A 13,083-nucleotide genomic window follows, 5' to 3' on the forward strand; every position below is an offset into this window, starting at 1 on the left:
AGTAGTTCTCTTTCTTTATTGCTTGCTGTCAATTTGAACAACCTTTTGCTGAACAATGTTCATGTGGTTTTGCCATTCCTGCAGTGCTGGAGTTGGAAGGACTGGAGTTTTTATTGCTCTGGACCACTTAACACAACATATAAATGATCACGATTTTGTGGATATATATGGATTGGTAGCTGAACTGAGAAGTGAGAGAATGTGCATGGTACAGAACCTGGTAAGATATCTAAAAGTGTGTGCAGCGTCAGCTCTGGAACTTCTCCAAGGGAGGATCTTAGTGGCAGCAGTCTGGTTGGGCTTGGACATGAAACTTTATTTGCATAGCAGACACTGTTTTTCTACATTATAAAGGGATTTGAGAAGGGCAGGCCACAGGGCCCAGTCACCCCTCAGCACTGTTCCTGACTGCTCCTCCTAGCTTGTTTATACTGATAAGCATATAGAGAGGAATTTAAAAATTGATCTGTCTTTAGTATTTGGCAAATTTGGGAAGCTTCGTAAATGAGTCGAATCAAATTCTTTTATAAACATGCTAAGCGTTATGTTTGGGAAAAGCTTAAAATATTGACCATTACGGGGTTCTGTGTATTTCCCTTGTCCATTTTTATTCCTATTGTATATTAATGCTAATAACAATTGTAATAGCATCTAATCAACTAATTCCCTGGGAGTTTTTTATTTTGTTGTTTTGGTTTAGAGGCAAAAATATTGATAAAATATATAGATTTTTCTTCATTAAAAAAATCACGGGGATCCCTGGGTGGCTAAGCGGGCCTTTGGCCCCGGTTGTGATTCTGGAGTCCTGGGATCGAGACCCACATTGGGCTACCTGCATGGGGCCTGCTTCTCCCTCTGCCTGTGTCTCTGCTTCTCTCTCTCTCTCTCTGTGTCTTTCATGAATAAATAAATAAAAATCTTTTAAAAAATCATGCAGTATAATGGTAACAAGACTAAAAACCTTATATGAATGTCTAGTGAGTTCCATATTCTATAATAATCCTTTAGATATATTATCTTATTTAACCCTCTATTTGTAAAGCAGTGCCAATAAAACTCATCAACAGACTAGTTTGCTTTGCTTTACAAATAGGAACGCAGAGATTCCATTCAGAGAATTTAAGTGATATTTCAAGATTATACAATTAATATTTCAGGATCAAAATTCAAGCCCAAGTCTGTCTAACTATAATATATAAGATGTTTCTATCTGTATATTTGGATTGGTATTTCTATACTCTTCAAATGGAAATTTTCTCACAGTAAGTATACAGATCAGCTGTAATAGTATTTTCCACAATACCTACTGGAAAACACATATAGCATCATAGTTGTTAAAGTGTAAAAAAATAGGTTCTTTGCTAAAATAAGTTTGAAAAGAAGTTAAACTGATCTTAGAGTTTCTTAAATCCTCTGTGCATTGACACTTACAAATGCAGAGCCCTTATGAACATCATTTCCCAAATTTATATGATTGTGAGATCCTCGAACCTCATTTGACCCCAGAACCTATAATGCCACGTAGGGGGAACATTAATGTTCTTAGGAAAAAAGCTGCTCTAGACCAGAGACATCTAGACTTTGTGGACTGCACGTCCCTTTCAGGAAGAATGTTTGAACATTCAACTCTAATAAATCTATATTTATTTTTAAATGTAGATTAAACAGTTATGTAAATTATAAAACATACACAAAATGAGAAATCAAAAAACAGATAAAGATCAAGTAAGCAATATTTTGAAATCTTGCTAATTGTGACGCCTTCATATCATCATTAAGATAATGATACTTGGGACGCCCGGGTGGCTCAGTGGTTAAGCATCTGCCTTCAGCCCAGGGAGTGATCCAGGAGTCCCGGGATCGAGTCCCATGTCAGGCTCCCTGCATGGAGCCTGCTTCTCCCTCTGCCTGTGTCTCTGCCTCTCTCTCTCTCTTTCTCCATGTCTCTCATGAGTAAATAAATAAATACATCTTAAAAAAACAAGATAATGATACTTGACACAAGATAATTCTGTTTCAATAGTGATTTTAAATATATATTCTAAATTATTTATAAGTGTCTAAATATAGTGATCTAGCTTTTTGTCAGATTTCATTACACTGTTTTTACCTCATAGAATGGCTATAAGTTTATTCTAGAAGCACAAAGAATGTCAGCCCTGCCATTTCCTTGTCATTCATTTGGGCTTACATGATAAATATTACCTTCAATCCATAGTCTCTTTATTTATTTATTCATGAGAGACAGAGAGAGAGGCAGAGACCCAGACAGAGGGAGAAGCAGGCTCCACACTGGGAGCCTGTTGCAGGACTCGATCCCAGGACCTCGGGATCACGACCTGAGCCAATGGCAGACGCTCAACCACTGAACCACCCAGACATCCCTTCAGGAATCTTTTTTGAGCCACTTCAATTTTGTGATGGTTAGGCAAAACTGGGTAATGTTCATGTGCATTCCTTTGTATGCTGAAGGGGAACAAAGGAGTGAGGTATCACTCTTCCCTTGGAATACTTCAGAAATGGAATATAACTTGTGACCAGGGTTGACTTCCTGGGTGTGCAACCTGCGCAATCTCACAGGGCCCCGTACTCAAAAGGACCCTGCACTTGTTTTAGTGTTTGCTGTCACTGTGTTGAAAATCTTTAATAATTTTTGAGGGAGGAAACTCTCATTCATTTTGAAGTAGACTCACAAATTAGGTAGCTTGTTCTCAAGATAAGGGTTCCCATATCGATCCAACTATTAAATATTATTAAAACCCAAATTCTTTCTTATTTTTGTTAACAACAGGAATAAACAGAGTGCTAATGTTTTCCTCCCATGTCCCTAGATTACTCCTGTGCACAGGTGCCCAATATTCTTGACATTGATCAAGATAGGTTGGCTCTTTTGGATAGGATAGAGGGTGGGACAGATTGGGATCTCATTTCTTTCTAGAAACTAGAGTCACTCTTCAGGTAATAAAAGTTGAAAATATTTTGCCATGCTCTACAACTTTGTGGAACTGAACATTGTAAAGAGTGTGTCTAAGGATGCCTGTTAATAATCTCACACAATTTAGTAGGCAATATATGCTATAAAGTTCATATATTATGCTTGTTTAACCAGCCTGAGTAGTATGTTGGGTACTAGGATGGGTAGTACCCAAGTACTACCAAGTACCAACCTTACCAGGTCGGGTAAGGGGATGGGAAGAGCATGAATTTTGAAGTCCGAGAATTGAGTTGTGATTTCAGCTCAACTACTTAATTAGTTGCTGGCTCTGTGACTTGTTTAATTAGCCTCTTTGAGTTATTTCTCTTCTGTGAAATAGTCATGTTATACATCTCCAAGCTTACTGTCAGTATTAAATAAGAGAAAGTGTCTAAAGCCCCAAACATGCAGTCAGTGCCCAGGATGCAGTAAATATCTGAGATATCTGGCACTCAGAAGCTCTCTTTCACCTGACTTCACTCCCCAGAAGTTTTGCTCTTTACCATCTTTCCTCTTTGATGATAAAAAGGGAAACGACCACAGTCCTTGGCTCCAACCCTTACAAACCAGTATGTCTTTGCACAAGAGTGGTTTCTTATTTTCCTCTGTTGCACTTGGGAGTGATTGCAATTTCTATGAAGAATCCTGCCTCAGCCCACACTACAGTGGCCCTGAGCAGGGCTGGGGAGGTGGGAACTCAGCCAATATATTCCCACCAGAAGGCCCCGGAGGGGCATGGCCCAGACCCAGGAGAGAGCTTTGAGCTCTTTCACTGTCTACCAAAAACCAATACATAGCAGCCCCACGGACTTTCTGAGACAATGGTCCTCAGTGAGATACCATCCTGAGCTGCTGTCAGTACTTCAAACCAGGGTTAATCTGGACGAGTCCCCTTCCTGCTCCAGTTTTCCTAGAAATGTACTTATGTGAAGTTTTAGGGTAAAAGGAAAAATAAAAATCCTAATATACTATACTTGGGTGGCCTAGTTTTTTTGCCAGGCACATTACATATAGTAAGTCCTTTAACTATCACAGCATAGGTGTTATGATCCCCTAGATGAAGAAGCTAAACATCAGAAAAGTTTCATTCTTAAGGTACCATGATTACCAAAGGCAGGAGCTAGGACTGAGCTCTCCGCGGCCTCTTGGGCAATAACACACCATGGCAGAGGGATCTTGGAAAATACAGTCCTGCCCTGTGGAGCTCAGCCTGCCGTGCTGGCAAAGTTTACACCCATCATTCTTTCCAGTGGAGAAAATGAGATGGGGACAGTCAGAAGCTTCACATATCAAATGTGACTTCAAATTCAAATGTGATTTTGTAAAACAACAAAAAACAAACAAACAAAACCCCCAAAACTCACCAATTCAAATGATTGTCCTTTTCAAAGAAATTATATTGTGTCCATATATCTCTGCCAATAATGTTATTCATTGTGTGACGTATATTTGAAAACACTTTTTTTGGAATTACCTTGAGGAGTAATTTACTAGCAATTTCAACAGGATTTTCATTCCTTTATAAGCGACAACTTCCTTTCTTACCAAAATTGAATCACGTAACTTGATCATCCACTCACTTACGAAACTTAATCCCCAATGACTTCTGAATGTTCTCCAAATGAAATCCTTCCTTAAATGGCAAAGGTTGGCTAGTTGTGAGAATTAAATGATACTGAGTCAACAAACATTTGTTACGTAACGACCACACGCCAGGCACTATTACAGGTAGTGGGAATAGAGAAGTGAATGTGACAGTTTTACCCTCCCAGAACGGACATTCTGCTGATGAGATGTGTGTGGAAGCATTTTTTAATTCATGAAGAAATAGATATTCATAATAACGACCAACAGTTTCTGAAGACAGTCTCAGTAGAGGAGTTCCAGAACGTATTGAGATACAGTAGCGATGAGTAGGAACATAGACTCCTCTAGAGGGAGATGGTCCCTTTAGAGGACATCCTATTTAAATCAACTGTCAATATCCAGACATATATAATAATAAGTAGTATATGTAGTATAAAATATTTGATTATATTCCTCTAACATCATGTCTCCTATGTAAAAAGGAGGGTAATTGTCTAAGACTAAACCTTAAGTACCTTTGAGAAAGTCCAAACTCAGAAATGTGAATAGGTTATTGAATTATATTGAAAAAACTTAAAGAACCTAGATGGTCCTGAATTTAGCCTAAACATTCAGATGATACGTTAGGAATCCTTGTCCAGGACATGGGTGTTTAGATAGTTCAGTGATCACCTGCCTTATGCTTACAAATAAAGACCAGATACTTGACATTAAGTAGGCCAAATGTCGGGTGATTAACAAAATTGTCAAACATATTTTAAATATGCTGATGGGGTGTTGATATGCTCATTCACAGGTAGTGAAAGCAAATTTAGCAGCTGTATTCCAACAGCCATTCTAATCATTCTAGCAAGAAAACTATGTATAAGAAAAACTACTCATGTAGACCTGACAGGAAAAAAGGAAATTCATAAACAGATTTAAATAACCAAATTTGCCACTTTTTTTTATAACCACAGCAAGCAAGAACAAATTAGCATGGTGTTTAATGATAAGTATCAAAAAAAAAATTTGAAGCTACAAGAAGCCATAGGAATTTTAAAAACCTGGTTTGAAATGGCGCAAAATCATTTATGTATGTGGTAAATTCTGTGCTTCTAGCTTAGCTATTTAACATTTATTAGATTCCGCATTACTTTTCACTGTAACAGTATAGCTCCCCTTATAATAAGACAAATAATTGTTTGAGATAATTTTTAAAAATCCACCCATCCATTTATTTAACCACTCTCTTTTTTGGTGTCTAGGCACAGTATATCTTTTTATACCAGTGCATTCTGGATCTCTTATCAAGTAAAGGAAGTAATCAGCCCATCTGTTTTGTAAACTATTCAGCACTTCAGAAGATGGACTCTTTGGATGCCATGGAAGGTAAACAGAGGCAACGTGTACCAATTCACTAGTTTACCAGGAGCATTAATTTAATAACAACCACATGTTGAAAATGTTTCAGAAGCTCGGTTAATGCACCTAACAAATTTTCATTATTTTTCTCTGTTCCAAGTTAGAGTAATAGCCTCTGGATCTGTGCTATATTTTTTGCCATGAAACATTTAGATCTTTTGAACTGGTAATTTCAGTTCTCTCTTTTGACATGTTACTTTATGTTATAGGTGATGTGGAGCTTGAATGGGAAGAAACCACCATGTAAATATCCAGACCAAAGATTACAACTGGAAGATATTTTCAAATCCCAAGGGCCAAAGTTTCCCCCTCACTCTTCTGAATTGAAATGTGCAACTGTAAAGAAATCTCTCTGTTTCTGCTACTGTGCCTTTACTAAATGGATTGATATTTTAGGAATAGTCCTAGGACATAGCTAATTCAGGATAGCTATTTGTTTTATACAGAATTATTATGCACTTAAAATGTTTAAGAAAAGATATCCCAGAGATTTTGAAGTCTTCCGTAACTTTGGAATGAGCCAAATAGAAAATTATCATTATATTAGCATTAATCTTTCCAGGTAAATTTTCCCCACATATTGGATTGAATCTTGAACAAAAGTTGTAAATATTGATTCGGTCATGTTATTTTGGCCTCCGTGGTGTTAACGTTTCTTGTGGATAACTTCCAGGACTGTCATAATGATCTGTACTTCCATGTACACCCCTGTGTTTTTGAATCCTCTATTTTATGAGTGCTGAGATATCATCTCGTGATCTCCAACAGCTGAACTGTAACCCCTTGACACTGCCCGGATTACTTAGCCTTTATACAACACACAGTAGCTCTTTGGGGACACTAAAGGCTATTTCAGTTGCATTGTGATCTTTAGTTTGAAAACCAACAAGAAACGAAACAGTGCGATTGCTCATAGGAAGCTGTGGAGTACATTTGTACTGTCTACATCTGTACCTTTTTCAGGACCACTCTGTTGTATAATTAAATACATGGCTAATGCATCAGAGTATTTGTACTTTAGATGTCTATTCAACCTAATATTAATAGTTTTGAAAAGTCTCTCCAGCAGAAATGTATGATGTATGGCAAACTTGTAAACTGATGATGTGCTGCTGTGGTGCCAACAGAAACTTCTGAATAGATTACTTAAAAGGATCTTTTTTCATCTCCGAAGGTAGATCATTGAGGAGGATATTTGGTGAAACTACAAACAAAGAAATTAGCCAGCTTGTAGCAAATTAGAGATTTTTATTAACACATTTCAACCTCCTTTTTGTTAGATAGTGACAATGTTCTAAGTAAGTTTTGAACTATATGAAATTATTTTGTCATAGATTTCAATTAAGGATCATATAATGAACTAGTATCAATTATTCTATTTCCTCTATGATAAGAATTATACCTTATGCTTATTTTTGGTGGCATATACATATAGAAAATGTGATGGCCAATAAAATTAAATTTTAAGGCATTGACTTACTTTGCAGCATGATTTCAGAGGTCCTTGTATGTATAAATTTTATTTTATATCACATATTGAGATATAATTGATAATTCCCTTAAATAATATAATGAAGTAAATTATATATAAGTACAATATTAATAATGTGTTTACATATAATCATGTCCCAAAGTAACCATAGGTAATAAGAGATTTTAAAATCAATTTATTACCCAAGAAATTAAATTCTTTAATCTTATAAGTAGTCCTGCTTCTTGTTTTTCATGGCAAAGCAGTGTAATAATACAATCCACTATTGTTCCAACCAAGCTTATTCTATAGAAAGTTACAGGACACAGTAAGAAATGAGAATTCTGAAAGATTTAAGTTAGAGTAGAAGTTTCCTTCATATATAAATCAGTGAAAAAGTGTGATGAGCCAGTACTTGTGAATATGGGGTTTTGTATTCATAGAAGACAGCCTTTGGGAAGTACTAATGAGGTTACTTTTTAATGAATTGAATTATAAGAAAATAAACAGTTCAATCTACAGGCCAGCTCACTCTTTACAGTATCTGTTTAAAACAGAGGTGTACAGCGTAGAGTTTCAGTTTGACCCATGTGCATATGCACATGTATGTGTACAAAACAGAGTTTTAATATAAGACCTCTTCTAAAACAGTGCTGGTCAAACTCTACTGTGTCTACACATCACCTGGGGATTGTGTGAAAATGCAGACTCTGTTTCAGTAGGTCCAGGGTAGGATCTGAGATTCTCCACGTCTAGTAAGTACTCAAGTTATAATACTGCTGCTGGATCTCAGGCCATACATTGGATAGCAAATCTCTAAAAGACATCATGGGCAGAATAATCTCATGTCCACCTGAAATTATTTGAAACCTGTTAAAAAAAGTTTTGTCTTCATTCACAGAAAAAAAAAAATTAGAACACCTGTTGAATGGGTATTGCTCACCAGGTCTATCACAATTTTAGGTCTATACCTAGACCTAAAATTGAATTAAACCCCACATATTAATGATAGCTAAATTTTCTATTAATGATATTGTGAAATAGCCAATATATAGACACAAGCTATAGGTGGCTGCTAAGTGCAGATTAGAATAATGAGGAACATCTGTAACATTTTTAGATCAGATTTGTCAAAATACGTTGAAGCACATGTACAATAAATGAGCAACATGTGTTTCATCTGAACCAAATGAAACTGGAGCCTCTCAGAATGGTTTGCCAGAGACGAGAGCAGCTGTTAGTATCACCTCTACTTTCATCCTGCTTTAAAACGCATAATTTTCTTCTTTTGGTTTATAGGTGAAATGTATAATAAGGCTTTTGAAAAAGGCTAATTAAACCTTGCCCTCTTCATAAAAAAGATGGCAATTTGCTCTCTGCATCTGGTACCAAACACTAAATTTTAAAAACGAAATTTAAGTTCAGCAAAGCATACATCCTACAAGTCCACGACATTATTGTGGCAAGTCCATTTCCATGGGCCAACTTTCAGAAAACTCACATGAGATTTTTGATGGAAACTGGAACACAAAATACCTGAAATTCTCAACTGAATGATATGAAAAGGTGAAAATATGAAAAAAAGTTGATAAAGCATAATCTTGGCAAAACAGATCACCTTTTTAGGACAAGTAATATTTCATGTTAAGTGACTTTGTAACCATACAGAGTTTTCATGTGGAAGCAGGAGTCACACACCTACCAGCTCATGAAGATGCTCTGAGGAATAGATTAGATTGCACATATCAAAGTGTTTCATAAAAGTACAATTAACTCTGCAAAGTTAATCTTTTACCCAGACTGGTCCGTGTGTAATGTTTATCAATAAGATAGAGCATCCCATTTTTAGATTGTATTATATTTTTTGATATTCGTGCCATATTTATATGTCATATACTGTGTATGTTTCACATGCACTTATTGAAAATTATGGCATTTAGATTGACTTCTGCTAAATAAGACAATTGATTTCATGAATGATTTGAGCATTCTCAAGGAATTCTGAATTAAGATGAATAGGTAGTCATGTGCACAAATAACATAAAATGTGATGTGAAAAACAAGTCAAGAAAATTTTGATTTGGACATTCCAACTAGATATTTTGAATCAGTGTCTGCAATTCAGTCATTTGAAAATAAACCTGTTACCTAATGCAAGGTAACAAAAAATCATTATTCTCCTCTTAACAATACTATGTTTCTATTTTAATTTTCACTGAAAGTATTTTTGGATTAGAAAATAATTTTAGTAAATTATAAACTTTTTAGAATACTTTTATATACATCATTCCCAATTAATTCTTACAAAATCCATTAAGATCTGCAGAGTCCCATATTATAGATGGATATAATGAAAGTTTAATTGCTGTGCCTGAGACTATGTTTAGCAAGAATGGGAGCTGCATATCATAATCAAGTTACTGAAAGTGGATAATAAAGGTAGAAGTTTTAAAGACAACAAAGAAAATAGAGACCTGATATTCAGGGGTTCAAAGATAAGAAAATACACTAAATTCCACTCAGAAATAATTTAAGTCAATAGAAAATGCAATGATGTATTCAAAGCGCTGAAAGTACCTCCTAAACCTAAGGACAACTACATAAAGCTAGAGTTAATAGCATTCTTAATAGTAAAATATTGAAGGCCTTCAGCCAAGATCAAGAAAAAGGCAAAAAAAAAAAAAAAAAAAAACTCACTCCCACAACTTCTATTCCACATTGTATTGGCGTTCTTAACCATTACAAAAATGTAAGAAAAAGAAATAAAAGAGATAAGGTTTATAAAGGAAAAAATAAAACTATGTGAGTAGAAAGTATAATCATGTTTGAGGAAATTCTTGAGAGATCTATTTTTAAAATAGCTGCTGAGTATGATAAGTACCTTTAAAAAGGTAACAGGACATATCATGATACACATATCAATTTTATTTCTACATACGATCAATGAAAAACTGGAAGTTCAATTCAAAATGCCCTTAACAATAGCATCCATAAACATGCTTAAGAATAAATATAACAAGAAATGTGCAGGATCTGTATACCAGAAATGATATGGATGAGAAGAATTAATGAACATTCAAGTAGTTTTTTTGTTTTTATTTTTTTTAAGATTTTATTTACTTATTTGAGAGATAGATAAAGAGCACAAGCAAAGGAGGAGAGGCAGAGGTAGAAGTAGACTCCCTGCTGAACTGGAAGCCCAACATGGGGCTTGACCCAGAACCCCAGGATCATGACCTGAGCTGAAGGCAGATGCTTAACCCACTGAGCCACCCAGGCACCCCTTAAATAATTGTTTTAAAGCATGTCCATGAACTCAAAAACTCAATATTACTAAGATATCAGTTCTTACATTGATCTATAGATTCAATGGAATATCAGTCTTTTTTAAGATTTATTTATTTATTTATTTTAGAAAGAGAGAGTGTACGAGTGGGAGCAGCAGAGGGAGAGGCAGAGAGAATCTCAAGCCGACTCCATGCTAAGTGCACAGCCTGGTAGAGGCCTCAGTCTCACAACCCTGAGATCACAACCTGAGCCAAAACCAAGTTTCAGACACCTAGCTGTGCCTCCCAGGTGCTCCTGGAATATCAGTCTTAAACCCACAAGGCTTCTCTTTTCTAGAAACTGATAAGCACTATGTGCATGCTTTTGTAGTTATGTAGAAATGATGCAAAGACCTAGGATAGTGAAAAATTTTAAATAGAATACACTTTAATTTACTTTTAAATTTAAGATTTACACTACAGATAGTGTTTCTCATTAAAAGAAAAAAATAGAAAGTCGAAAAATAAACCCACACATATCTGATCAATTGTTTTTCAACAAAGGTGTTAAGGTAATTGAATGGGAAAAAGAATATCTTTCCAATTAATACTGTAGGGACAACTGGATGTCCACCTGATAGAACATGAATTTTTATCTCTTATCGCATTTAACAAATACAAAAATTAAACGGAAATGTAATACAGACCTAAATATAATCATTAAAACTATAAAGCTTGTAGAAAAGAAACTAAGAGAAAATCCTTATTATCTTGGAATAGACAATACCTTTGCCTATATTACAAAAAATGAAATATAAAAGAAAAAATAACAAAATGTTCCTCATCAAAATTACAGCCTTCTGCTCTTCAAAAGACCCTATTAAGAAAATGAAAGCTCAAACCACAGGCTGGGAGAATGTCATAGAGACTTGTATCCAGCATACACATATTTGCAAAATAATACACATAGACCCCCCCCCCCAGACACACACACAAATGGGCAGTACATGAAAATGTGTTCAACATCATTAGTCATCAAGGAAATGCAAATTAGAATCAGAATGAGATAATCACCCCAATAGAATGATTAAAACGGTCATATCAAGTCATCCTGGCAAGGATTTGGAACAGTTGGAACTGGAAGTAAATGGTAGTCACTTCTGAAAATAGTCTGATAGTTTCTTAGAAGTTAATCATAAGACCATATTATCATTTTACCCAGCATTTCCAATCCTAGGCATTTATCCAAGAGAAATTAAATTATACTTCTTAGGGTGCCTCAATGGCTCAGTTGCTTAAGCATCTGCTTTCAGCTCAGGTCATGATCCCAGGGTCCTGGGATCGAGTCCCGCATGGGGCTCCCTGTTCAGAAAGGAGCCTACTTCCTCTCCTTCCAGGCCCTGCTCTCTCTTGTCATCTCCATGTCTCTCAAATAAATAAAATCTTTTAAAAATAAGTAAATAGAAAAAAATAAAATATATTTCTCAAAAAAGACTTATATTAGTAATGTTCTCTTGCTTTAAAGATTTATTTATTTCAGAAAGAGAGCACGTGTGTGTGAGAGTGGGCAAGGGGCAGAGGAAGAAAATCTTTAAGCAGACCTCGCTGAGTACAGAGCTGGACAGGCGGCTTGATCTCAGAGCCCATCAGATCAGGACCTTAGCCAAAACCAAGAATTGGCCGCCTAACAGACTGAGCCACCCAGGTGCCCCTATATTTCATCTCAGGTCATGATGTCAGGGTAGTGAGATCGAGCCCCACGTTGGGCTCTGTGCTCAGCATGCAATCCGCTTGAGATTCTCTCTCTGCCCCTCTCTCCACTTACACACTCTCTTTCTTTCTAATAAATAAATAAATAAATAAATAAATAAATTCTTTAAAAAATTGTATACATATGAGTGCATCTTATTTTATGTAAATTATAGTTCAATAACGTTGATTTTAAAAATAGAAGGATAGTGAAAAAGTAGTCACAAGATAGTTACAAGATACCATTTACAGAATTCTTAAAGAACAAATAGTATATAATTTTAGGAATTATTTCACAGGAGAATCATGATTTACTCTGACGTAAGAGGAGCACAGGTACAGTGATGGATTGCCATGAATCAGGGGGATCCTCAAGGGTTTCAAACGCATTTATAAATCTTGGTGTAAAATTTGAAGCATCTATGGGCTGTATGGCAACACAGATTTGTCAAAATTAAGTGATGAGTAAAAAAGTTTCTATTATTATTTCTATTCTATTCTCTTTGTGTTTGAAAAAATTCACACTGTTACAAACATGAGTAAATTTTAAACTCTAATACTTTATTAAAATGGCATGAAATATTTATGTGTTATTTTCACAAATTTATCAGTGTCCTCTCCTGCTTGAGTGA

The 13,083-nt window shown here is 35.6% G+C and overlaps 1 protein-coding gene and 1 long non-coding RNA gene across 6 annotated transcripts in view; one reads left to right on the forward strand and one right to left on the reverse strand.

Moving 5' to 3' along the window:
- The window catches only part of PTPRQ (protein tyrosine phosphatase receptor type Q), a 246,273-nt gene extending 236,602 nt beyond the window's left edge, over positions 1–9,671 (forward strand). For 2 of the 4 annotated variants that reach the window (XM_072772895.1, XM_072772896.1), the window contains 3 exons: positions 85–220; positions 5,809–5,932; positions 6,175–9,670. In XM_072772895.1, the coding sequence (XP_072628996.1) occupies positions 85–220; positions 5,809–5,932; positions 6,175–6,212 (298 nt within the window). In that variant the 3' untranslated portion in view covers positions 6,213–9,670. Of the gene's footprint in view, positions 1–84; positions 221–5,808; positions 5,933–6,174 lie in introns of all 4 variants that reach the window. The other 2 variants (XM_072772894.1, XM_072772897.1) reach the window with 2 other exon arrangements.
- Positions 1–13,083, reverse strand: part of LOC140602804 (uncharacterized) — a 76,086-nt gene that overhangs the window by 44,682 nt on the left and 18,321 nt on the right. The window lies entirely within an intron of this gene.

Source organism: Canis lupus, chromosome 13, assembly GCF_048164855.1.
Source record: "Canis lupus baileyi chromosome 13, mCanLup2.hap1, whole genome shotgun sequence".
NCBI lineage: Eukaryota > Metazoa > Chordata > Mammalia > Carnivora > Canidae > Canis > Canis lupus.